Source organism: Xiphophorus maculatus, chromosome 16 (assembly GCF_002775205.1).
Source record: "Xiphophorus maculatus strain JP 163 A chromosome 16, X_maculatus-5.0-male, whole genome shotgun sequence".
Lineage (NCBI taxonomy): Eukaryota > Metazoa > Chordata > Actinopteri > Cyprinodontiformes > Poeciliidae > Xiphophorus > Xiphophorus maculatus.
The window spans coordinates 10,368,456-10,393,594 of NC_036458.1; the positions used below are offsets into that span (position 1 = coordinate 10,368,456).

General features: G+C 38.7%; 5 protein-coding genes across 7 annotated transcripts; 2 read left to right on the forward strand and 3 right to left on the reverse strand.

Moving 5' to 3' along the window:
• Positions 1–449: 449 nt before the first annotated feature.
• On the reverse strand, positions 450–5,334 carry LOC102230375 (histone chaperone asf1b-B). Its single transcript, XM_005801483.3, has 4 exons — positions 4,786–5,334; positions 3,706–3,821; positions 3,407–3,583; positions 450–1,192 (listed from the first exon to the last, which is right to left on the reverse strand). Exons 1-4 carry the CDS (start codon positions 4,892–4,894, stop codon positions 1,001–1,003), a joined length of 594 nt encoding a protein of 197 aa, XP_005801540.1. The 5' UTR covers positions 4,895–5,334; the 3' UTR covers positions 450–1,000.
• Positions 5,335–6,685: 1,351 nt separating this feature from the next.
• Positions 6,686–11,407, forward strand: crb3 (crumbs 3, cell polarity complex component). Of its 3 annotated transcripts, none has more exons than XM_023348651.1 (6): positions 6,686–6,796; positions 6,870–6,976; positions 7,181–7,264; positions 7,576–7,758; positions 9,924–9,964; positions 10,286–11,407. In XM_023348651.1, exons 4-6 carry the CDS (start codon positions 7,671–7,673, stop codon positions 10,493–10,495), a joined length of 339 nt encoding a protein of 112 aa, XP_023204419.1. In that variant the 5' UTR covers positions 6,686–6,796; positions 6,870–6,976; positions 7,181–7,264; positions 7,576–7,670; the 3' UTR covers positions 10,496–11,407. The 3 variants fall into 3 exon arrangements, with proteins under 3 accessions (XP_023204419.1, XP_023204418.1, XP_023204420.1); XM_023348650.1 differs by having other exon boundaries at positions 6,870–6,958; XM_023348652.1 differs by having other exon boundaries at positions 6,870–6,958; positions 7,579–7,758.
• Positions 11,408–12,900: 1,493 nt separating this feature from the next.
• On the reverse strand, positions 12,901–15,765 carry LOC102229930 (tubulin beta-4B chain-like). The gene is made up of 4 exons (XM_005801481.2): positions 15,579–15,765; positions 14,714–14,822; positions 14,525–14,635; positions 12,901–14,440 (listed from the first exon to the last, which is right to left on the reverse strand). Exons 1-4 carry the CDS (start codon positions 15,633–15,635, stop codon positions 13,383–13,385), a joined length of 1,335 nt encoding a protein of 444 aa, XP_005801538.1. The 5' UTR covers positions 15,636–15,765; the 3' UTR covers positions 12,901–13,382.
• Positions 15,766–17,127: 1,362 nt separating this feature from the next.
• Positions 17,128–20,005, forward strand: LOC102223464 (zinc-binding protein A33-like). Its single transcript, XM_014469692.2, has 6 exons — positions 17,128–18,255; positions 18,404–18,499; positions 18,587–18,817; positions 18,895–18,917; positions 18,995–19,113; positions 19,210–20,005. Exons 1-6 carry the CDS (start codon positions 17,869–17,871, stop codon positions 19,746–19,748), a joined length of 1,395 nt encoding a protein of 464 aa, XP_014325178.1. The 5' UTR covers positions 17,128–17,868; the 3' UTR covers positions 19,749–20,005.
• Positions 20,006–20,540: 535 nt separating this feature from the next.
• On the reverse strand, positions 20,541–23,537 carry LOC106699699 (G-protein coupled receptor 183-like). Its single transcript, XM_014469696.2, has 2 exons — positions 23,291–23,537; positions 20,541–21,529 (listed from the first exon to the last, which is right to left on the reverse strand). Exon 2 carries the CDS (start codon positions 21,504–21,506, stop codon positions 20,541–20,543), a length of 966 nt encoding a protein of 321 aa, XP_014325182.1. The 5' UTR covers positions 21,507–21,529; positions 23,291–23,537.
• Positions 23,538–25,139: the final 1,602 nt, after the last annotated feature.

The following is a 25,139-nucleotide window of genomic DNA, read 5'->3' on the forward strand; positions in this document are numbered from 1 at the left end:
TATGTGTCACACAAGAACCTCCCATTGGTTGAGTAGAAAATATCCAAATATTGGATTGATGCGATTCGCCTGTTGAACGCTAGATCCCGCCTTCCACACTTGTTAGTAGCCAATACGCATGAACGTGTATTTTCTGGCTTTATATTATTAAATGTTGGGATTTATATTATTTATTTTAGCAAAGCAAGTACATTTTACAGTCTTCATCTCATTTATTGAACAACTTTTTTCAGTTACGCACACAGCTCACCTCCTTTACCCCGCCAATGTGTGACTGGGCGTGACGTTAACGTGGGCTATTTTTAGTAAAATGTGAGAATACAAAGAGAAACACAGCTGGCACTTCAGCTTAAATCGGTGGGAACTGGTAGCTGTAAATAAGATATTATGAATAAAATAACTTAATTTGTCTTCCAAATTACAATGAGAACCCCAGTCACGCAGGAAACTATAACAACCTTTCTTTATTTGTAACTCAAAACTCCAATCAGAAAAGAAACAAACAAAACAGGAAACGATACAGTTCTTACAAAGCCTTTCTGAAAAAATTAAGTTAAGTAGAAGTTTAAGTGCAATTTCACACAAATATTATTAAATTACCAAACTTCTTCATACATATTGCTGTTTATGTCGAATACTTCAGTGCTGTAATGTCAAAACAGTTACAAATCCACTCTGCAACCAAAGAATGTGGCCAAGTCATAGGGCAGCATATAGTTAAATTTAGTTTAGCTGGATCATTTCATAGCCGTTTATTTTTAACACTTCAATGTAGCTTTCGATAATCACAAGAACGGCACCTTCAAAAGAACAATGATTCCATTAAGATGTTCATAATCTCATAGGAATAAACACCGGAAGTGAGGATTGAGGATGTTTCAGAAAAAACTGAAGCAGTAAGGCTGAGAGATCTGAATGTCATTTAACCCACACTAGAATGTCCATAGGCATCCTTTAAAAACAAGATAACTTGCCATCTGTCATCACCTTTTGGGTATCTCTATAAGCAATCCATAGAGTTATCTGGTAGTATGCCAACTGGTGGGACCTTGCCTGGCAGACAGGTTGGGGGAAGCATGGAGTTTGATGTAGGATCCACGTTTTCACAGTCTTCCATTTTCTCGGCACAGCCTTCCCAGTTTATGTGAAATCTTGTAACACGTGGGTTTGATGCTAGGATATTTCTCTGGAGCTGAAAAAAACAACAACAAAAAAACGAAACAGAATGAGTTACCATGTAGAACAGTAAGATTTATGGTATAATAAATAAATATGGTGAATGTTTGAAGGTATTTTAGACTGCCATTAACTACTGAGGTAAAGTTAAAACTGTAGGAAAAATAATACTGGAAACTTACAGTTGTTTCAGTCAAAGAAAAACAGCTTAGTGGAAATTTGGATCTTACAACCTTTGACTTGAGACATTTTTAATATGAAATGAGGAAGTACATTAAGTGATCACTTTGCAGCTTTAACCCTTCTTTTTTGTGCCTCTAAGTGAACTCTTATTCCACATGTGAGATGACTGAAAAATGTGACACCTACAATCAAAATCCTTTCTCATTACGGCAAATCTCACAGCAACTTACGATCGAAGCGAATATCTGAATGAGTCACTGCTTGCAAAATGGCAGAAAATCTCTGCAAATTACAAAATCAGGAATAGGCTAATTAGCTATTCACAGGACTTTGGTGGGCCATAAAAGCATGCTTGATGGTGTGAAAATTTTTTTTTTAATTTTTATATATTTTAAATTTGCAAGCACAAAAATGTAGGCAAACACAGACCATGTGTTTTGCTTTTAAATAAATATGTAGCTAATATTTATCTGTGGTATTTTTAAATAAGGTTTTCGATCTGATAGAAAAACCTCAAACCCTGAAATGGCTTCAAATGGTTAAAGTTTCTTAGAATGGATCTATCAATATGTTCTACAGATTTCACCTATCAGATTTCTTCTGTTTTTGCATTATTGATTAAGTTGTTTTAGATTATCAAACAAATGTTAATATCAGACAAAAATAGCTTGAATGAAAACAAAATGCTGTTTTCAAATAGTGATAATAAGAGAAGAAAAGCTATCCAACCATCCTGATGCTTTTATACCACTGTAGTGTAATTTTGCCCCAGTCCTTTGAAGAATGTGTTTAATTCAGTCCCATATGAGGGTTTTCAGGCATGAAGAGGCTGTTTTAGGTCACACCATACACAGCAACTCCACCATATTCAAATTTGGATTTCTAAGCTCCAATAGAACCAACCTTCAACTTATTTTTTGAGATATCAAACTTGCTGGTGTTCTTTGACCCATTTCTATTGTTGCATAACCCACATGAGCCTTAGCTTAAGGTCACAAAGTGGTGGCCCAGAAATTCTGGATTTTCTGGTAGAAACCAGAATTCCTGGTCCTTTAATTTTAGCAAGTTAGCCAAGTCTTGAAATAGCAAAGCAGTTCCCAGCCATCACAATACATTCAACATGTTTGGCTCTTGGTATGATGTGTTTTTGTTCCGAAATGCTGTTATTTTTACACCAGCTGTTACAGGACGCACATCTTCCAGAAAGTTTAATCTTTGTCTTGTCAACCCACAGAATACTATATCTACACTCTAGGTTAGTCTTATTTGGCAAATGTTATAGCTGCCTTTGTGAAGTTTGGTCAGCAATGGTTTTTCAATCTGAAACTCTTCTTTGGTGCCATTTTGGCCCAATTTTCTTCTTATAACTGAATCATGAACACTGACCTTAAGGAAGGAAAGTAAAACCTGCAGTGCTTTAGATGTTTGATCTGTTCTTTTGTGACTTCAAAAATAAATCATCAATCCACTCTGGAACTAACTTTGGCAGATAGATAGTAGCATCCCAATTTCTTAGAAATGTCTTTCTGACCCTTTCCAGAGGGAAAAGGTAAATGACATCGTTTCTCAACCGAGTGTCTTTGGATTTAGGCATGATGTGTTGCTTTTTACGATCTTTTGATATCTGTAAATGATTTCTTGACACTATAGGTTTGTCAGAGAGAAAGCATGAGTCAGGATAGTGAAATTTAAATTTGGTTTATCACAGTTAATGCATAATTTACTAAAAGGGGACAGTGTTTTCCCTTTCATAAATGAAGGGAATTTGAAAACTACATTCTATTTTTCCTCATATAATTTAGCAAAATTCTCAGCATATATGAGGTTACACTTGCCATTTTATAAAATTGTGAATACGTCATCATTATTTATTTTACCATCCGTTTCTTTCCTTTTATGTTTATCTAAAAACCAAAAATAGAATATTACTACCCAGTGACACGTAAAGTCAATATTTATTTTTTATTTTATGTGTATAAACTTTATTTTAAACATTGAGACATTTATGTTAGCAAAAGCCATGTTACCATAAATAAACCAGTCTGACCTGTGTGTAGTCTGGCTTGATTGGAGGATTTTCACGAAGCTCTGGGTCTGTGTATTCGTTGTTCACATAGTAACCAATACGAATAAACTCCTGGCCACGATAAGTGCACGTAATTAGAACTACAGTTACGCCAACAGCATCACTTTCAGGAATCAAACCAGTATTTGGGGCGTCAGCCTGACAAAAGAAAAAACAGAAGCATTAAAACTTCAAATGGAGTATGTGTTACATAAGACAGGTAAACAGTAACCTTTCTAGTATTTTTTTTCTATTTTTACATTTTCTGAAAACAAACATACCTGAAAAACAAACATATGTCTCCCAGCAGGTACAGGCCCAACCAAAACAGAGTCCAGGATTTGGTCATACTCCTCACTTTCTGCTGAACCAACATAGATGATCTTCCATTCTAGGTCTAAAAAAATATACTATAGTTACACATTAAAAAGGAGTTAACTACAATGCATAAAAGTGAAGCAAGTTTAAGGTTGTCTCAATTGTTCAAATTTAATTATTCCAGCATTAGGAGTCCGAAAAATGATATCAACAGACTGATTGTGGGAGAGTGAGGCAGAATTTCCACCCACACATGGATTAGCCACCACAGATACCAGACCTCATGGAGATTCTTTGAGATGCTGAAGAACATTCAATTATGCCGTCAGAAGACTTTCTGTATTCATTAGAGAATACAGAATATTGCTGTCACATCATTTAAAATCCCTGCAGCTTTTGTTAGCTCCAGGGATTTTGTTAGAAATCCCTGCAGCTTTTTCAGTGCTGCAGTCAACCTATTGGCAGTATCGTTGACCAGATTCAGCTTAATCTTTTCATTGGTTGTTGATGACTTTCCAATTATCTGCAACATGTGGCTCTGGGGCTGCAAGTGGCTCTTTGGACCTTTCAGGATGGCTCTTATCTTTGGCTATAAATGTTATGGAGCTAAATTTACCAAATGTAGATGTTTACAGTTTGTAAATCAGCTAGTTTTCCTCTTTAATTGTATTTCATAAATGTCACGTCATGTGTTGAAAAAAAATATTGAAATTGTCCATTAGTGTTTATTTTTACTTGCGTAGCAAAAACTGTCATTTTATATTCGTGCTACACTTTTAAACTGCAACAAATTGAACTTGCCGTCTCTTTTTTCTCTAAAAGTCAAATCGAGAAGGCTATATTTAAACAAAACCGCATTATGCGAATGTTTTCAGTGTCTATCCCGACGAATATTTAAGTCAAGCTGTATTAAAAGTCTTTCTGGACAGCTCGCTCTGTTAACTTTAACCGAAGTAAACCGATAGCCGTTAGCCTCCACCGAGGAGTCTGTTTTTAGCGTCACACAAGCAGTTATATGAAGGTTTTTCTGCGATGGTACTCACCTTCAGGAAGGTCTTCCATACATTCAAAGGTGATTTCAAACTGAAAAGGGTTTCCAAAAGGACTCGGGTTGTCTAAGACGGCTACGTTCAACACTTGTACCTTTGCCATTGTTGCTGGGGCGCTAAACTCGGGGCTAATAAAAACAAACGTCCAGTTTCCAAGAGGAGCTTTAACAGCGGCACTGCCACGCGAGTATTAGTAACAGATGTACCCGAGACACGGCTCCGTGTTTACCGGCTCAACCACACGAAAAATATTTAACTTCTCACAATGTCAACGTTAAACTAGGTAATGTGTCTTAGTATTTAACAATAAATTGCCGCCCTCCCGCCGCTTTGACTGTCCTACCCAGATATCACCGCGAGTATGGCAAGCCGTAAGTACGTGGAAGACGTGCAGTGCGCTTGTTTCAAAACAGAGACGGACTGCTTTTACTGACCCCTAGTGGTAGAAACACACAATATCAGCTGTAAACTTTTTTTTACTTTCTAAATTATCTGAGATAGTCCAAACAAAGAAAATCCATCACTGTACATAACAAGAGTACCGGAATAGTCGGAAATGCTGACGATGTCCTTGATACATAGTATCAAGAACAAAGCATATGATTTTTGTACATTTGCAAAGGTGCAATCTGGTTTTGACTGTTTTTCAAATAGATTTAACAACATTGCCTGAATAAAAGATAAATTATTCAGTTTTAGTTTTTTTTTTTTCTTTTTTTTTTAAACAAAACATACATCCAGACAACTATAAATTACATTTATTGTTTTCAATTAATCTTATTTTTGGTCGCAACATATACCATAAATATCTTGTTTAGGTTTTGATTGACAAAAAATTGCATTCATTTTGTGTGCCAAATATTTACGTCAGCAGTACATGGTGCAGAAGATACAGGTGTTAGAAACATCCCACAATTATTCATGAAATAGATTTGGCTTTTTTTGTTGTGTTTTTTTTTAGAAATTTCATCATGTGAGACATAAATGTGAGTACATTTCTCATAGAAATGAACCAACATATTTCAGTCACTCTTTTTTGTTTTTTTAACTTTTTTTTTTTAGAAAAACCTTTCCTTTGCACGCAAAGGAATAGAGACCAAAAAGTAAAATTAAAAATAAAATTGTAATAAAAACATTTTTATTACAATGGCACAAAAAAATTACAAATTGTTCTACTTGGTTTAAAGGGCGAGTGAAATTGTTGAAAAAATGTTGCAAACATTTCAAATTCTTCTCAAAATAAACACTTTGCTCACATGTTATGCCCTAAGGATAAAAACAGCCAAAGTTATGCAAAAATAACATTTAAAAGAATGTGTACAGGGTCCAGAAGGCTATGTGTTTTCCAGTTTGCAGACATTGCCTGTCTATATTAATTGGACATATTCATTTAAACTAAGCTGCTATTCTGCGGACAAACACTTATTTATAGCCTTTTAATTTATAAAGAAGATGATTTTATGTAACAAACGCACATCCTCTCTTCATAGACATTTCTGAAAATTGACTTTAACTTTTTTCCTTCTCATTCTTTTACCTGTATTATCAACCACTGATATTAAGACATAGTAAAAACACAAACCAATGCACTGAGAACACTGCACACCAATACACTTGATATAGTTTTAAATATAGGAGCGTAACAAAACACCTCAGTGCCCTCTTAATGATCTTAATAAATTCAAGTCTGCGGAGATTAGACTTGAAGTAGGCAATTTTTTTCCTTTCACCCCAACCCCGAGTCTGAGAAGTGGAGATTACTGGAGGATTAGAGTCCATTGGAGTAGCTGGCCTCCCAAATTCATCCTTAAAATATCTCAGGAATGCTGATACCCCCTCTCATGATGGGAAGCGTTGAACCTGATGGAGGCGCTGTTTAGTGCCACCTCCATGAGCAGGTTGCTAGGTAAGAGCTGGACAGGACAGGGAGTGCAGTTGAACTCACATTGTCTCTGTGCAGTTTGGGGCAAGTGACAGAAACGAGGCTTATTCACATTACAAAAAGGTTTGAGACATATTTAACATTTAGGAAACAGACAATTAAACGGATTTTGATATGTTTTATTCTTTTCCTCAAGGGCTTCATGGGGAAGGAGCTGTTCTGCTTCACTAAACTGCAGCTTTCTTCGACTTTGGTACAAAGGAGGATCTGTCCGCCTCGCTGCAGGTAGATAACTGTGCACAGGTAGTGTAACACGAAACTGAATCATGTGACCAATGGGAATCTTTGAAAAAAAAAACTGCTTTGCATAAAATGTCTACTGAAAGAGCAACCTTGGATGTAGTCCGGTGGTAAAAACACTTTGAATCAATTTTGGGAGTATTTCAGTACCTTACGCTACTTTTTTGGATCTATTTTTTTTTCATCCGGATGATTATTTATGCGCAGAAGTGAGGCGGAAGCTGCTCGTGCGAGAGGAATCAACCTGTTCGATGTTTTCCCGATTTGCTTCGACCGTCCGGATCAAAGCAGGTAGCTGGGTGTTGTCTTATTTAACTTAGTCAACAGATCTTATAAGGATAAGAATTGAAAGTCGACTTTTCTGTTTTAAACTTATATTCGGATTGCAACACATTATCTATTTATAGGTTTTTTTTTTTATTATTATTTTCAAGCAGTCTGAACAGGTTGATGGTGATTCAGCAGCAGAATGAATGTGACTCAGTTTGTGGTATCAGCTGCCTGACTCAGACACACAATACAACAATACAGAGTGTCTGGGTGAACTCAGAAGAACATAAACCTCCTCTTTAATAATAATGATAATAACACTGTGTTTGTAGCAGTTAAAGGGAGGCGTTAAGTTCCCCGAGCGAGTGGTGGAAGCAGTGAAATGGACCCAAGCTGATGCTCAGTAACCCCAGCCTGCCCCGCAGAGATGGCAGCCTGTCCAGAGGTGCTGCCCTTACCTGAAGCCGTGGTTGGGAGCGTTTTACTGCTGGTGCTGAGCAGTAATCCCGTATGGGGTGAGTAAGCGACCATTCTCCACACTCCTACACAAATGAGCTAAGCATCCGACCACACCTACATACACCCCCCCCCCCCACACACACACGCAATCACAACTTTAAATCTTTTCAAAAACAAATCTTCAGAGACAAAATCGGATACATGTAAAGGCTTGTTAGTGTTTCCTAAGAGCATTACATTTAAAGAGACAGGTGTATTTTTAAGAGACAAGGCTGTCTACAAACTACGCAGTCCTGCTTTAATCTTGAATTTAGACAAAATGTTTCGCAGTGTCCCTTCTCTGACCCTCGGTTGTTATCAAGTTGTACTTTCGTCTTTGAAAATCTCACTCTTTGCCATTTGGTGAATGATTAACTCAGGATACCTTAGGCGCAGGTTTCAGTTTTCAAAACAAGACTTTCTCTTTAACACGACTCAGGATACCTAACACAAGCAAACTGGGCAAATTTGAGTTTTTTTCCCCTCTATATTGTTCAAACCTGAATGGGATGTTGACTCTGCATTGCTATGTTTCTCATCTTGCTGCTTATTCGCTCTGCTGGTTAAGGAGTTACTATGAAACTTCATGAGGTAAGCGAGCGGTTACATGGCTGGACAAGGATCAAATGGCTGATAAGCAGTGCCTGACTGGAGGAGTATCTGCTGCTGGTTTCTCGAAAGTGGTCAACAAATAATTTGCTGAGCTGCAGATTTGGTTTGCTTTTTTTGTCTTGATCTTTTGCAAACAAAATTATAAAAAGAGTAGGGAGTAATGTAAAGTAATGTACTGGTGTTAGTAATTTGACTTTATTTTTGTTAGGTTTTCATTGTGAGAAAAATATGATTTAACATGGACTTCTTGTTAAGGTTCCATATTATGCATTTTGTCAATTTGCTGATCCTAACTAAGGCTTTTATCCAATTATTGGGCCGTTACATCTCAGTTATGACTTGTAAACCAATTTTGTTACTATGTTTAGCCAATGTTTAAATCAACATTATGAGATTAGAGCTGCTAATTTCGTGATATGGACACTCAGGCCATTTTACCTTGCTAGTACGGCGTTTGTATTCTACAAGGTTATGGAAAGCATACTATGGAGAGTTGGTCCATGCTGACATAATAGCATCACACATTTCTGCAGGTTTGTCTGCTGCACATCCCTGATGTGACGAGCCCTTCCTCCACGTCCAGAGGTGCTCTGTTTAATTGAGATCTGGTGACAGAGGAGGTCGCCACAGTGCCATGTGAAGCAGTATAGAAATTCAGCAAAACAGACATTTTTTAAATAATATAAAGGACTGAGGGTTGCCTGTGTGAATTGGAGCTTCTATTTATTTTTCTTAGCTGAAAGAAATTATACCTAAAATAGTCTTCTGCTGATGTAGCCCTTCTGCTTTAAGGTTTCACATGTTCGGGCAATCAGAGTATTCTAAATATCTTTGCTGTAGCAAAGAGTTTCTGGATCTGCTGTTGCCTTTCTGTTATCTCGAAGAAGTCTGTCCGTTCTCCTTCCGCTCACTGGATATTTTCTTTCTTTTCGACCATTCTCTGGGAAATTGGTGTGAGTCCTTGCAGATTAACAGTTTCCAAAAATATTCAGATCAGCATATCTGCCACATTTGGCACCAATGACCATACCCAAAATATTCTTCCTTTTTCTTTGTGATGATCGGTTTGAAATTGAGCAAGTCATCTTAACTGCATTAAAATTCCCGAATGCATTAAGATGATGCCATGTCTTTGACCCAGTTACACTTTGTGTCAACAAGCATGTGAACAGGTGTACCTGAAAGAGCAGCTACTGAATGTAGGTGGATATTTTTCAAAAACTTGTTTTCTTCTATAGTGGACCTGGAAATAAAAACAAACATTGAAGCTAAGCTAAAAATGTTTAACTTTGTTACTTTTACTGTTCACTATTTATTCACAACGTGTAACTCACTAAGTATATTATAGAAAATGGTCTTATAAAATAAATTTTTGGACTCACAGGTCAAACTGTGCCTCTAATCACAAGCCGTTTAATAAATATAGGAGTCTCTGAGGTTTGTTTTTGATTTGTGTCCTGTGGTCAGTCAAAAATTGTATGTGTGGCACAGAAAAATATCTCCGACAATGATTTTATAATCAGTTTCACTGGGACCAAAGTGACGTTTAGATTTGCATTTTCTTATACAGGAAATTCCAGCGCTACGACCGCCAGTCCCACTAACAACACAGTAAGTGGAATTATTTTGTAATGTTCTCTATAAAATAATGTAACTCAAGATAAAGATATGTGAAAATCATATAAACTAATTAATTGTTCTATAGCAGGACATGTTTAAGCAGAAATAATTAGCAAAATTCAAAATGTAGTTGAAAAAAAACCCCTGATCTGTGAGGATAAAAAGTTGAATTAAGAAGTGATTATTTTTAACAACACATCTGGCGTCACCACTAGAGTTAGCACAAAAATGCAACTGAAGCATTTGTTACTTTATATTATGAAGTGGCAATGGAATCTGTGAACTTGTGAACTAACTGTTTAACTCCTTCAGCGACCAAACATTGCAGTTATCGTGGCCCCGACAGTGACTCTGGGTGTTCTGGCCATAGTTCTGGGCGTTCTCGGCTGGCTGTTCTTTGTGGTGAAGAAGAAAAGACAAACCGAAGGAACCTACAGGCCCAGCGCCGAGGAAAATTCTGGCCCTTGCAGCATGGCCGCACCAGATGCCTTACAGCTACCAAAGGAGGAGAGGCTCATTTGAGATTTGTGCAAAATACCAAAACTGACAAAAAGTTGCAAACACTCAGTGTTGCTAAGTGACGTGGCTTTAAGCTGATAAACTGAGGAAGAACGTCAGGTTGAAGACAGGATGGGCAACTCCACAGCATGATGCATAAACCCACTGCTTCCTTTTTAAACAAGCACTGAACTGCACTCGGCGATCTTATGGAGGGAATCAAGAACAATTAAACACTTCAATCAACTCTGAATGTCAGATAAGCACATTTGATACTGCAGTATTTCATAGGCATTAATAATTGTAGCTATTATATGTTTTTTTTTGGGGGGGGGTTAGTATCCATATGCCAATGTAACACATCACTTGATTAAGCCCATTATGATGTCACTTTTAAATCTATGCTGATCTATAATGTCAGATTATTTTTTTCAGCTAATTTCATTTGAAATGAACATGGAAGTCTCTTTTTATTTGATGAATTATATCAAACATGATTTTATTTTAACCTGAACCTGCTGTGTAAATATAAAACAGTTTTGATTTTCTCCAAGCAAAAGCAAAAAAGCTATCAAATGTTTACACTTTGAAGTATTCTTGGAGCAATCATTATTTACAGTGGTATTGTTCATACATTTCATCAGATCAATTCTGCATGTTTATTTATGCTTTTACCAATTAAATAGTGAAATATTAGTTTGTGGTACTGAACGTGTCGGTCGAGCATAAAGATGGTGGACAAAATGTGGTTGGGGAAACATGTCTAAACTAATAATTAAGTATCAACACGTACAGTTTCTGAACTTACCAAAAATATTCTCAGGATGAGAAACCTTATCATTGTATTTGTACAAAAAGTCTCAGAATGATAAAACAACTTTGCAGATAAGCATTTCCTGTAACAAGAATGTGAGAAGAGTAAATGCAGAGTCATGGTTTAAGTTGTTTGTTGAAAAACTAGCAGAAGGAAAGCGCTGCTCTTCTCTACCATCCGATATTCATAGAAAACAGACTGAACTTTCATTGTCCCAGGCTTCAGTTCACACCATGGACTTACTGTATGTTACAAACTGATTATTCATAATGAAAGGCTGTCACCGATAGCTCCAAGTAACTTTGCTATCATTGTCTGATAGCAAAGTTATCAGATTGGATTGTAAAATATAAACAGTGTTGGCTATAAGTCTACAAATCTTTAATTGAGGTATTGATTATAAATTATATATTATATCTTTTTTCCTTTGGTACTGAAAAGCCTTTCATTAAGGTGAAGCAGCATTTTTACAGCATTTTTCAAAAGAATGTGAGACTACCTTAGTAACTAATAATTTCACACAAAGACTTTTTGACCTTTTTGGGAGAAATTGATAGATTCACTCAGTCCATAGATGAGTAGGGTAGAGCTTTCTACAATATCTAATGGATTGAATTTAAATTGTGTCAAAATTCACCTTCCTCATGGTTCTGCTAAAACTTGGTTTTTGCTCCCCTTTCTTACATTGAGCATGTAAAGGAAGCAGTTTTTCTTTGATGGTTTGGTTAATTAAGGGAAAGCAATCCAAATAAAACCTGGCCCTTTCTAAAGAAGCAGTAGCCAACTTTGTTAAAACATTAACTAACTGTGATTAACTATATTCCTTTGCTTTAGTTTCAGTAGCCACACCCAGGTCTGACCTAGAGAATCACTATATCACCAGAATAGACAACGTGAAGTGCGCCAAGATTTAAGGAAATTCAAGGAAAGATGAATAGTCATTTAAACATGAATGGGCTACAGAAAACTTCCCAGGGTTTTTGATCTCCAGCGAATAGCAACAATGAAAATGTTTATCCAAAAATAGAAGGCATGGAAGACTGATGAAACTTTCCAGGAAAAACTGGTTTATCAAAGCATGAGTGCAGTGATAACTCCTTCTGTAAGTGTGGGTAAAAACATATCTTGGAAAATTGCAAGGCTAAAATCACCATTGCTCAAACATAAAAGAAAGGACAGTTTCACATTTCCTAAAACATCTTCTTGATGATCCCCAAGACCTTGAAGAGATTACACTGTCGATTGATAATTAAAAAAAAAGAACGTTTTGTAAGGCGTGGATTCTGTTTCATTTAACATGAAACTAGTACAGTCATAATGAAAGTCAAATAAGGTGGTGATAATGTGATAATCTGGGCTGTTTCAGTGCATGCATGCTTGACTTGACTGTGCAATAGATAATCCTGATGAAATCAAGTGAGATAATTTGGCATGAATCATGAATCGCAGATCACTTGGATTGGATACCACACAACCTGTTGCTGGATTAAAAATTACTCTGCAGACGAGAGTGGGCCAGGATTCCTCCACAGGGATTTAAGGGACTCACTGCTGGGGGCAAACTGGCCCTAGATTGTGTTTAACAAAGCTTTCAGTGTAGCAAAAGAGAAATCTGTAAGGGGTCAAATGTTATGTTTTATTGAACTCCATGTAAAGCAGTACATAAATATCCAGTCAAGATACCACAAATAGATCCTCAGGATTGTCTTCAACAAAATAGCACTGATTGTTATGCAGATGTTTGAGATTACACTAAATGAACTCAGAGGCATGGAACAGGCCTTTCAATTTGATTTTATTAAATTCTTCACTTTCAAGGCTTCACAGTTAAAATCACTTGCTTTTGAAAATAGCAAGGCAATGACAAGACAAATGTATGGAGCTCAACGATCCAGTGCTTTCACAACATACACGACTTTGTAAACCAATCACATCACTAGTACCAGTTAATATCAACGTCTGACACTAAAGCAAAAGCAATCTAGTTTGCTCAATGTGGAGAACTTCTCCATTTCAGAAGGGAAGGGTGGAGAAAAAAAGGGCTGGGAGATGGGTGATGTAAAATGAGGTATGGCAGCTGTGTGAGATGAGGTTATTTTATGCGACTTCCTCCTCTCCCTCCTCTTCAAACTCGCCCTCCTCCGCGGTGGCGTCTTGGTACTGCTGGTATTCGGACACCAAGTCGTTCATGTTGCTCTCGGCCTCAGTAAACTCCATTTCATCCATACCCTCGCCTGTGTACCAGTGGAGGAAGGCCTTGCGGCGGAACATAGCGGTGAACTGTTCGGAGATCCGCTTGAACAGCTCCTGGATGGCCGTGCTGTTGCCGATGAAAGTGGCGGCCATTTTGAGGCCGCGTGGCGGGATGTCGCAGACAGCGGTCTTCACGTTGTTGGGGATCCACTCCACGAAGTAGCTGCTGTTCTTGTTCTGCACGTTCAACATCTGCTCATCCACCTCCTTCATGGACATGCGACCCCTGAAGACGGCGGCGACGGTGAGATAGCGGCCGTGGCGTGGATCGCAGGCGGCCATCATGTTCTTGGCGTCGAACATCTGCTGGGTGAGCTCAGGCACTGAGAGGGAGCGGTACTGCTGGCTACCCCTGCTGGTGAGGGGGGCGAACCCTGGCATGAAGAAGTGCAGACGGGGGAATGGCACCATGTTTACTGCTAGTTTACGGAGATCGGCGTTAAGCTGGCCGGGGAATCGCAAGCAGGTGGTGACCCCGCTCATGGTGGCCGACACCAGGTGGTTGAGATCTCCGTAGGTGGGAGTGGTGAGTTTCAGTGTGCGGAAGCAGATGTCATAGAGGGCTTCATTGTCAATGCAGTATGTCTCGTCTGTGTTCTCTACCAGCTGGTGGACAGAGAGGGTGGCGTTGTAGGGCTCCACCACGGTGTCGGACACTTTGGGAGAAGGCACCACGCTGAAAGTGTTCATGATGCGGTCGGGGTATTCCTCACGGATCTTGCTGATGAGCAGGGTGCCCATCCCAGAGCCAGTCCCTCCACCCAGCGAGTGAGTAAGCTGGAAGCCCTGGAGGCAATCACAGCTCTCGGCCTCTTTCCGAACCACATCCAGGACAGAATCCACCAGCTCCGCTCCTTCTGTGTAGTGACCCTTAGCCCAGTTGTTCCCAGCTCCACTCTGACCTGTAGGTCAAAATGTTCCACTTTATTTATGATTCACAGAGAAAATTAAAAACAGTGGATTCACATTAAATTTGCCAAACGTACCAAAAACGAAGTTGTCTGGTCTGAAGATTTGCCCAAATGGTCCAGATCTGACTGAGTCCATTGTACCGGGTTCCAGGTCCACTAGGATGGCACGGGGCACATATTTCCCACCTGAAAATATTGAGAAATGATTAAAACCATGAAATCTTATTATTGTTTAGCATTGCTAATGCTGGATCGGCAGCCTACCTGTGGCCTCATTGTAGTAGACGCTGATCCTGTCTAGCTGCAGGTCGCTGTCTCCATGGTAGGTACCAGTGGGATCAATGCCGTGCTCATCGCTGATCACCTCCCAGAACTGTGAGGAAAAACAGGCGTGGTGGTGAGTGAAGTAAAACAACAAGTTAACTTTATTTCACATTTTTACCTACTGGTATGAAAAACATATAACAACTTTGCATTTGCAGAAATAGAGGGTTTATCAAAAGCAAACTAAATGGTGAAAACAGATCCAAAGAGCAAAGCATCAGTCTGAAACACTTTCTCAGAAGTAAACAAACATGTTTACTTCTGATGGCAATGATCTGATAAATATCTCTTTGCATATTATATATAAAAAAGAGATATATGCAATCTAATATTTAGACGTAGAAAAGTGTGGGTATAATTGGTCAAGCAGAAAAGATTGGACTGAAAGTGGTTTGATGAAAATAGGTCAGAAAAAGGGGGGAGGGGAGGCTGCTCCTCCACCGACAGTAAGGACGCACAACACACGATCTGATTACCGTAAAAATTTAATGCTACAGTCAGGAAATATATATTTATAAACATTTGATTTTATATTCATTTCTATAGCCAGTTTGCTTTTGTTGCAATTAAATAATTACCACAGCGCATGCACTGCAGAAAATATCACGCGCTAAATTGATGATTAATGTTTTGTTGCATTTTGCATATTCAAAGCGCTGCAACGATGTCTGATTCGCTGCACGGAGTTCCTTCTGGAGAATTCCGAGAGGATGGGTTAGTGGCCGCCGACCGAGGTGCGTCTGCGTGAAAATCTGCACAAATCTTTCCACGATGCAAAGGTCTACACATATAAAACATTAACTACCTTTGCTCCGATCTGGTTTCCGCACTGGCCCGCCTGCAGGTGCACAATCTCGCGCATTTTGGGCAGAGAGATGGGAGGATGGTCGAGTAGGAGCTGGGAATCTGAGCGCCGGAGATACACAGGATGATGGCTCCCTGTTGCAGCCGATTGTGCAGGACTTTTTTGCGCCGCCTTTAAGATTCTCTCTACTGGCCTGAAACGGCGGTGCAATCTGACGTCATCGCCATGGCAACCAAAGACTGGAGGAGCCAAAACCCAGTGGAAATGGTGGATAGGATGTGAGGAGCTGCATCACTCCAGATTCTCTCACGAACCGACTGACCCGCTGCAAAACACAGACATGCACACACAGTGGGCATGCGCTCAGACTGTGGGAGGCAGTTTGATCAGTTACTCATGTTTGGCATGAAATTATATAAAATGTGTAAACATCAGTTTTATTTAGAACTTCTTTGTATTTCAAAATACAATGATACTAAATACAAAATACTTTATTTGGTGGCATACTGGAACTTTGGCATGTTGGTGTGAACCGAAAAGGACCCAAGAATCAGCTGATCTTAATGCAAAACATTTCCCTCTCTGGTTCCCTTCAGTCTTATCAAAATGGCACTTTAATTGCTGTTAATTGTCTCTCCAACTTTGCAACTCGGCATCAGATTACAAAGAGAATAACATTTTATATATGACTTATTCTGCCCGACTGACAATGCCAAAAAAAAAAAGTAAAAAAATGTTGCCAAAACAAGTTGATAATGTGGGAGGGTGACATTGATGTATTATATTCAAAAGTGCTTTTAATGTAGCTTAAAACTTAAGTAATGTATTCAGCATTCATCAGCTCACATGGTGTTTAAAAGCAACACCAGGTGCTGAATTTAAATTGTTAAGCATTTCATATTCATAAAAAGCACAACTATTTAAATGATATAATTAACAACTGCCTAACAATCTAAAATAACAATTTCACAGCGTAAAAATGGACACCAAAACCTAAAAATACATCCTTTCTTCTAACAGAAACTTTTAATCTGAATGCTCTCTGTCTTTAATCTATTTTTGGCTTCCACCGAGTTACAGGAGAGACTAAAGCAGGATAACATAAAGAAAGAATAAGGTACAGCAGCACTGAGATTTTGACAAATATTATTAAAATATAATCTGAAATACAGCTGTTTTCAAAGTATATATACCCGTGTTCAAATGTATTGTTTTTGTGATGTTAAAAATTAGAACAAGATGAAGCTTTTTCCACCTTTGATCTGACAGGTGTCCTGTACAATTTACTAAAAAATTAAAAAGTTTGTGTGTTTGGTGTAAAAAATGTGCACAAAAAAATCCTCTAACATAGCTGCCTAAGCTTTACACACCTTTAGACATCTTGAAGCTGTCATGATTTAAGTGATTGAACTAATTTATTTTCATTTTAGTTTCTGTGTTGATAATTTTCTTATGGTTCATTTATTTGCTTAGCTCTTGCCATTTTAGTGTATCCATTTAATGTGCTACACTGGTAGAATCAAATATGTTTTAATAAAGTATTGGTTTAAGGTTGCAACCAAGAAATTGCAACTTTGAAATTTTTATTTAATATCAAAAGTTTTTCTGTAAATACGTAATTTAACTTGAATTATCCAGAAAGGTGGGAAAAGTTGTATTCATCTTGTTTTTTTTAACGCCACGAAAACCTCGTATTTTGCCAGTGATGTGAAAATTGTTTTAATTAAGATTTCAAGCCAATTAATTTCCAAATTCACAAAACACACAAAACTGCAGCCACTAAATTCGCTCATACATAAAAATAGTTGAACTATTTATATCTCACTTTCCTCTGATCTGATGGCCATTTGCCAGAGAAAATTGTTTAGAGCTCCTATTGTTTACAGCAATAGGAGCTTTAAACATTTAAAGCAGCTTGTTGTGCTGCTTTGAGCCGTCAACACAGATGTCGCAACTGAAACATTCAAATTTATGTCCTGAAAGATCACATTCCAGCCTTGTAGAAAGTTACCAACCAGTTTTAAGTTCCTTCTCAACTGGCCAATGAGGCTTTATTTCCTGTTTGCCAGCCATGCTACATTCGGGGCTTTCTCACACTGCTGCATGACTGATGTTACACCCACAGAGGCCAAGCACAGGAAAACCAGGAGCATTTGCCTCTTCTCATCAAGAACAATAGGTCAGCTTGCAGTTAACACAAACTGAGACTCTAGGACGGCGTGTGTTGGAACCAACGCTAAAGAGCTTTCTTTTTTAATACTGAGTGTTTGACATTCGTAAGGTAAGGATCATGTCTCTCCCAGAGGAGGATCTGACATGTCCAGTGTGCTGTGATATCTTCAGGGACCCTGTTCTGCTGTCGTGCAGCCACAGCTTCTGCAGGAGCTGTTTGAAGAAATGTTGGGACACAAGGGCAAGGGCATGTCCAGTTTGCAGAAGGAAAGCGTCCAAATGCCCTCCTCTGTCCAATTTAGCCCTGAAGAATGTCTGTGAAGCTCTTCAACAGGTGAGGAGGCAAAACTCTCTGGAGGAGCAGGGGAGGTGCAGCTTACACGGGGAGAAGTTGAAGTTGTTTTGTCTAGCTGACGAACAGCCCATCTGTGTGGTGTGCCAGACTTCCAAACTTCATAAAAATCATGACTGTTCCCCGGTTGAAGAGGCACTTCTGGGCTGCAAGGTAAGGGAAATAAACCGCCTTTTTGAGAGCTGTTGACAGAATGCGGTTCTGCTAGTCCGTCTTGATTGTCAACCGTCGTGTGAGAGAAAGAGACAAGATCAAAAACACCCGATGTGATGTCTGCTGATTGGACATGTTTGGCTTCCAGAACAAACTGGAGTTCAGGCTGAAAAGCTTGGAAAGCAAACTGGAGTACCTCAAGAGAAAACACAGGACCTCTGCTGACATGTTGGCATACATTAAGGTAATGCATGGTTAAACAGAAGCAACAATTATTTCCATAAGGAAGACAGAAAACATTAAAACGTGTTTCTGATAATCTTCCTGACAGTATCAGACACTGACAACTCAAAACAAGATAAAAAACCAGTTTGAGCAGCTACATCAAGCCCTTTGTGATGAAGAATCGGTCCGGAGAGAAGCTGTGAAGAAGGAGGAAGAGGAGAAGACTGAATCGATTAAACAAAAAATGAATGAACTTTCAGCAGAAATGCTTTCTGTCACTGAGACCATGTCTGCCATCAAAACACAGCTCAAAGAAGACGATATGATTATATTACAGGTTCGAGATGCACAACGCAGCAATACCCCTGAGGGTTAAAAACACACTTATCTTTAATGCTGTTTTGTTTCTTTCAGAATTTTAAAGCCACTCAGGGAAGGTAGGTTGCTAATATTTTAAAACATTAATGTTATAAAATACATGTATGTTGTAATTATTACTCTGTTTTAATCACAGCGATAAAGATATGGAGGATGATTTTGATGACATGTCGGGTTTACTGTTAGATGCAACAAAACACCTCTCTAACCTGAAATACAGTGTCTGGGAGAAAATACTGGACAACATTGACTACAGTAAGTATATTTAACAATTGTATAGCAGAAGAATTGTCCAACGCAAACCTGATTTGTAGGTGACCAATACTCTTTGGCTAATTTTCTGCTTTGTAGCCTCTGTAACTTTAGACCCAAACACAGCACACCCATGCCTCGTCCTGTCCGAAGACCTCACTTCCCTCCACTACTCAAAGCAGCCCAGATGTTGCCCTGACAACCCTGAGCGTTTCCACGTGAGTGCAGAAGTGGTAGGAATGACCTCGCTCGGCTCAGGAAGCCACCACTGGGTTGTGGAAACAGGAAGTAATCAAGACTGGCTCCTGGGCGTGGCCTCATTGTCTGCGCCGAGGAAGGCTGAGGTCGCAGCTCGGCCTGAAAAAGGCTTTTGGACTTTGTGCTTCCGGGACGGAGAGCTCAGAGCAATGAGCTCGCCACCCACCCTGCTGACTGTTACAACTAAGCTCGAACAGGTCAAAGTTCAACTGGATTACAACAAGGGAACAGTGTCATTTTTTGACCCTGTGGACAATTCGCTCCTGTATGCTTTCACGCAGACATTCACAGAGCCTTTATTACCATATTTTTATACACAGAGTAGTCACCCTCTGAGAATAATGCCAGAGAAGGTGCTTATCACAGTGCTGCGTCAGTAAGTAGGTTTTCTTTCTTTCTTTCTTTGTAAGGGTTTAGGCTCCTGATTTAGTTCTAGGAACACAAGCTGAGCCAAATATTAAAATACGTGAACAGTGTCATTTTATCTGATATGTTCTTTAGAAGATCGGCCTGTGTTTTTTTGTTTTGCTCATAGGACAGTAATAGAAAATACTGTAGTGATGTATTTTCCCCCTCTGTGTAATTTTGTTGCTGCCTTGTTGTGTTTGTCACAAGTAGTAAAGATTCTTTGTGAAGATCTTGGCTGATTTGTCCTATTTTTTGTTGTGAGATGTACATGTTTGGGATTAGCTCAGTGAATATGATAAAGATAAAGACAAATTCACATACAAAAAACCCCCAAAACAAAACAAAGTGTTTAATTTCTGTTCAGGTGACTGAATGGAATGTTACATCTACTGTAGACCAAAACATATCGTTGTTGCACAAAACACAATGGCATAGCAAAGGAAAGTTTGACAAAACTTCATATTTTAAATGACATCATTTCTTTTTTATGGTTTATTTTTATACACAAGAGGGCGCCAAACCCAAACAATTGACTTGTGAGTAAAAGTTATTACATGCCACTACATTTCATGTCATAATGAGGTTGTTACAATATCAAGCTGAAATGGACAAACTATTATTATATCATTACACGTTTTCTCAAAACTGCTTTTATTTACTTGGCATGAAATTAACATTAGATCTAAACACATTTCTAGAGGAAAAAACTCCTTCAGTCTATTTCATTACAGTATATTTTGTCTTCATAATGTAGTCTTACAAATCTAAGCTGTTGGTTTTTGTGTGGATATATTTTTATTTTTTTCTGTGGTGATGCAGGAAGTGAACTTCTTAATGCAAGCTTCTGGAAGGAAAGGAACCTTCTCCAGACGGGACAAGTAGACAAGTGGTTGGATAGTGCTGCTAATGTTTAGAAAAGCAAAGCCAACGGGCTGCACATAGCAACGAAACACATCGGGGGTGTAATGATCTTCAAACGGAAACAGTGCAACAAGGGGCAAATAGTTGAAAATAATGATACGGAGGATGGAGAGCACCATGTTGAAAGCCTTCTTCTTCATGGGATGCATGTCGTCTTTCCCGGCGCCACGAGATTTCTTCAGGACCCATAAGATGCTGGCATTACAGACCACCATCCAGGTAAAAGTTGCAAGGACCTCGCCGGTGAACACCTTCTCGAAGTTAGGAAAACCGCCCACCATCTTGGCTGTAGAGTAGGCAAAGGTGAGACAGAGTACCAGCAGTGTGAGGTTTAATCTGTATTTGATGGGTTTAAGCTGCCCAAATGTGATCGGAAAGAGCACTGCCACAAATCGATCCAGGCAGATGCAAGAAAGAAACAGTGGGCCGCTCGTGTCTTTAACACCGAAGGAAAACTTAACAGCTGCCCAGACCTCTTTGCTATGCCAGATGTAAAGATTTAAAAAGTTGAGGGGGGTCATGGTGCCAAAGTAGGCATCCATGAAGGCCAAGCAACCCAGGAACAGGTCTGAAGTGGACGGTTCTTTGCGATTGTGGACAAGAATTGCAATGACAAGCAAGTTGGCAGGTATTCCCACGATCACATTGATGATTTGTACGGTAAGGTCAAACAGAACTCCCTCAAAGTACCTCTCACAGCCATCAAACACGCTAAAATGTTTAACAGTGGCGTTGACATTAACTGTGGTGTTGTGAGGGACTTGTGCAGAAACAGAGGTTGAGTTAAGTGGCAAGAAGTATCTGTCCATGCTGACCAGCAAACGCAAGAACTCTGAAAGAGAGAACGGAACAAAAGTCGTGGTTGTTATCCAACTTATACAACAACAGCGAGAAATAATTTTTCCATGAAAGCCCAGTTATCTTGATGATTTGTTTCATTCTCTTAGCCTTTTCCCAACTGAGCAAAACTCCAAACTGTCACATCAGACAGTTTGGAGTTCTTTATTAGTCCCCGTGGGTTGTGATCTCTGAGCAGTCGAATCTCAGCAGGAACAAAGTGGCTGCAGAGGCAGCTGTTAGACAGTAAAAACATGTTACAAACACCAACAGGACCTCTCCTCAGGCTGTTATTTTGTTATTGTGTCTGTGTGGGCTCTCCTCCGGGAAACACGACTCCCTGAACGAGAAGATGTCTAAGACACTTCAGAGACTCCTTCGTCCTTTCATAGGAGAATAAAAGAGCATCAACTCTCAGTTTTAAACAGCAAAGGTCATACTTTGCGCGCTGACAATAAATGATCATAGATATTGTAGAGCTTTTTAAAGGTCAGTTGCTACATGCAATTGTTTCTAAAGCTATTTCTGAACAAAGAATGCTACAATGGGAAATAAATGTAATACATTTGAATGATGAAACGCTGATTTAATATATGAGGGTCACATAGGTGTTGGCTGCAATCTCTGTATATTTTCCTGGAAGTAGGAACACAATCTTCTCTGCAGATTGTATTTAAAGCTAGAAAACTATTTGCTGCTGCTCTGATTATTGCTCTGCACACAATCTGAAACTTAAACACTCTCTTATAGTCATTACACCTGAGCTGCCTCCAGCTATGGACCACTGAGACCAGCCTGTGATTATTCCTTGCCATCAAGGGGACTGATCTTCTTTATTGTAGACCTTTTTTAGCCCCAGCCCCCCTGCGAATGATGTTTCCAACCTCCCTCTGCTACAGGCCTCACCTCAGGCCAGTCACACTCCTGTGGGATTAATCACACCTGCAGAGGACTGAAGTTTTTAACCAATAAGCTTTTCCTTTGAGATTACAACCAAAGTCAATTGTTTTTTTTTCTTCAAGCACATCTTTTGACAGTGAAATAAACAAAGCACAATCTAAAAGATTGGCTGTTTGTTCGTCTACAGCATGAGTAAATTTGCAATTTTGGAGTTGTTGAAAAAGTGAATCGAACCATTTGCATATAATTTAATTACTTGTGTGCCTGACTTATAAGGGGTAAAGTTTGTGCTATCAAGTTATGAAAGTAAACTTTGTAAAAAATGTGTTTAATGTTTGCGACTGAAAGGTTTTCTGTCATAAAAAATGATTTTAAATAACCATCCATCGTCTATACCTATAGGGCGAGAGGCAGGGTACGCCTTGAACAGGTTGCCAGTCAGTCAAGGGGCAAACAATTTAAAATAATATTCATTAATTGTACTGTAATATGTATTTGAGCATGCATCAACTTTACGCACACTTTGTCTTGATACTGAAACTAACAGTCCTTTATATAGAAGAACAAAAGTTGAAATCCACATTGAAGTAAAAAAATTTACTTTTGTAAGTTAGACCTACAAACTTTACTCATCTTCCCTTTTTCCAGCATATAATGAAAATAAAATACTTTACTGATCCCAAAAGAAAATTAAATGTACTTATTCTCATAAATTCTAGTAAATAAAGTCAACCTTTAACGGCTAGAATAAATCGATTCTCAAACTCAGGTTTAGTGTACTTCTTCAGACACTTTTTATGACACAGCCATTGAAAAAATATGTACGTAATTGTTAGACTTCAGAGTTTATACTCACCGGTTTGGTATGTTCTTCTATCTTGACTCCTACGATTGATGCAGGGTGTTGTCCAAAGGCGCTCATATATCTGTTGTCTGGTGTGTCATCTCTTTGACGCCAACCAGTGAGGGAGGAACATTTAGATATCAAGAGAAAATATGGACCTCTTCAGTTGAGTGCTTTCGATTTTTTTTTTATGTGGGAAAGTTCTTTGTGTGTCAAATGATGGTTATCATTTTACACCCGTGTGACACATTTATCTACAGCGCAGATGTTGCCGTGTCTCTGTCTTGATTTAAATTTTTAAACATTTTCTGCTAATTTTATCAAGGGGTTTGCTGTGCAATGCATGCTTTTGCATCCTCCCTTCCTATTTGAATATATGGACTTTGAAAAGATCAGCCCTCTAAATTTCACAGAGATGAATCTGTTTGGTTTTACCCCTCTATTACTAGAGACATTTAGTTCAAAGGCACAGATGGTTTTAGAACATCTCCACGTCCCGGTCATGCATCCAAAAGAGGATGCGGAGACTTAAAAAAAAAACAGGTCACAAAGGCCGTCTCTGCAGAGTCGATTAAAGGGATGGAATAAAAGGAATTGGAGATTTGTGTGTCAGTGGGTATTAGAAGTGATTGTTTCTGAGAGTGGCTAATTGCATTTGAGGCACTGTGTAGGTAAGCAGGACCCAATGTTCTGTTCCCATGTGGGGAGATGAGACAAAACCCACGATGATTGTTGCACTAATGTGTAAATCACACCAGAGAGATGTACAGAAACCAGTGTGAATTAGTTGCACTGGCTCTGTTGTGCCTGAGGAGGCAGTAGTGTACTGTATTTCACATGGATTTTATAATCACTTCTAAAAGGACACTTTTACAATTTTTAATGTGATATATGATGCATATAATCTACAAATGGTCTTGGATTTAGAATCTGTGATCTAGCTCCTCCTTTTCCATTAAAAAAAATAAGAGAAAGAAAGAAATGTAACATAAGGATGTAGTTCCGAACTGTCAAACAAAGCACAATTTTTTTTTTGTCAAATCTTGTCAAATTATACACCCTGTCTTCCATCTGTCCTCTTGTTTTTATTATACAATAAGTGCATTCTAAAACAATTTCCTTCAGTTTCCTTCTGCTTTTTGTTTGCATCCATCTGTCTCTCTCCAATTTAAATATTTACCCCATATTCTTCTGGCCTCCCCCTCAACATAAATGCTGCCTTGCTGGAACCAATAACACTTTGAGGTTATGTAAATATTAAATAAAAACCTTCAAATGTTAATAAAATGTGAAGAAGTTCATCAGATCAAATCAGAAAATCTATCTCTTTTAGATTTCAATAAAAAGAAATTGTTATTTAGGGTGGCCCAGCACTCTGTAAGTTGAGCCATATTTTATACAAATAAAAAGTCGCATGTTTATCTCACCCTTGTCTCAGATGCATAAATGTTTTCATTAATTCTGCAAGGCGACATTACGTGGGATAAAACAGAATCAAACTTTTGCATGTATTTCTCTTCAGGCTGTCCAGATGCCGATGCCAAAATTATATTACAAGTTGTTAGTGACAGTGCGCAGAAACCACCCACACACAGCGGAAAGCCACACAGAAAGTTCTTTGGTTCCGAATGAGACAATATAGGTTAATTTAATTTATTATAATGTGTCTAAAGCTGCAAACATGTTCAAAAGTTTGCAAGCTGAACATTTCAATTATCATCCTGATGACTGATTGAATACCCGTTTGTCTGCTGTGGACATAGATGGGCAAAAACACTTGAGACAATTTGCAGCAGAGATTAGCTTCCAGCCCTGTCAGGATGAACGTCACACAGCTTCACCCACCCACTTGTGTGTTTGC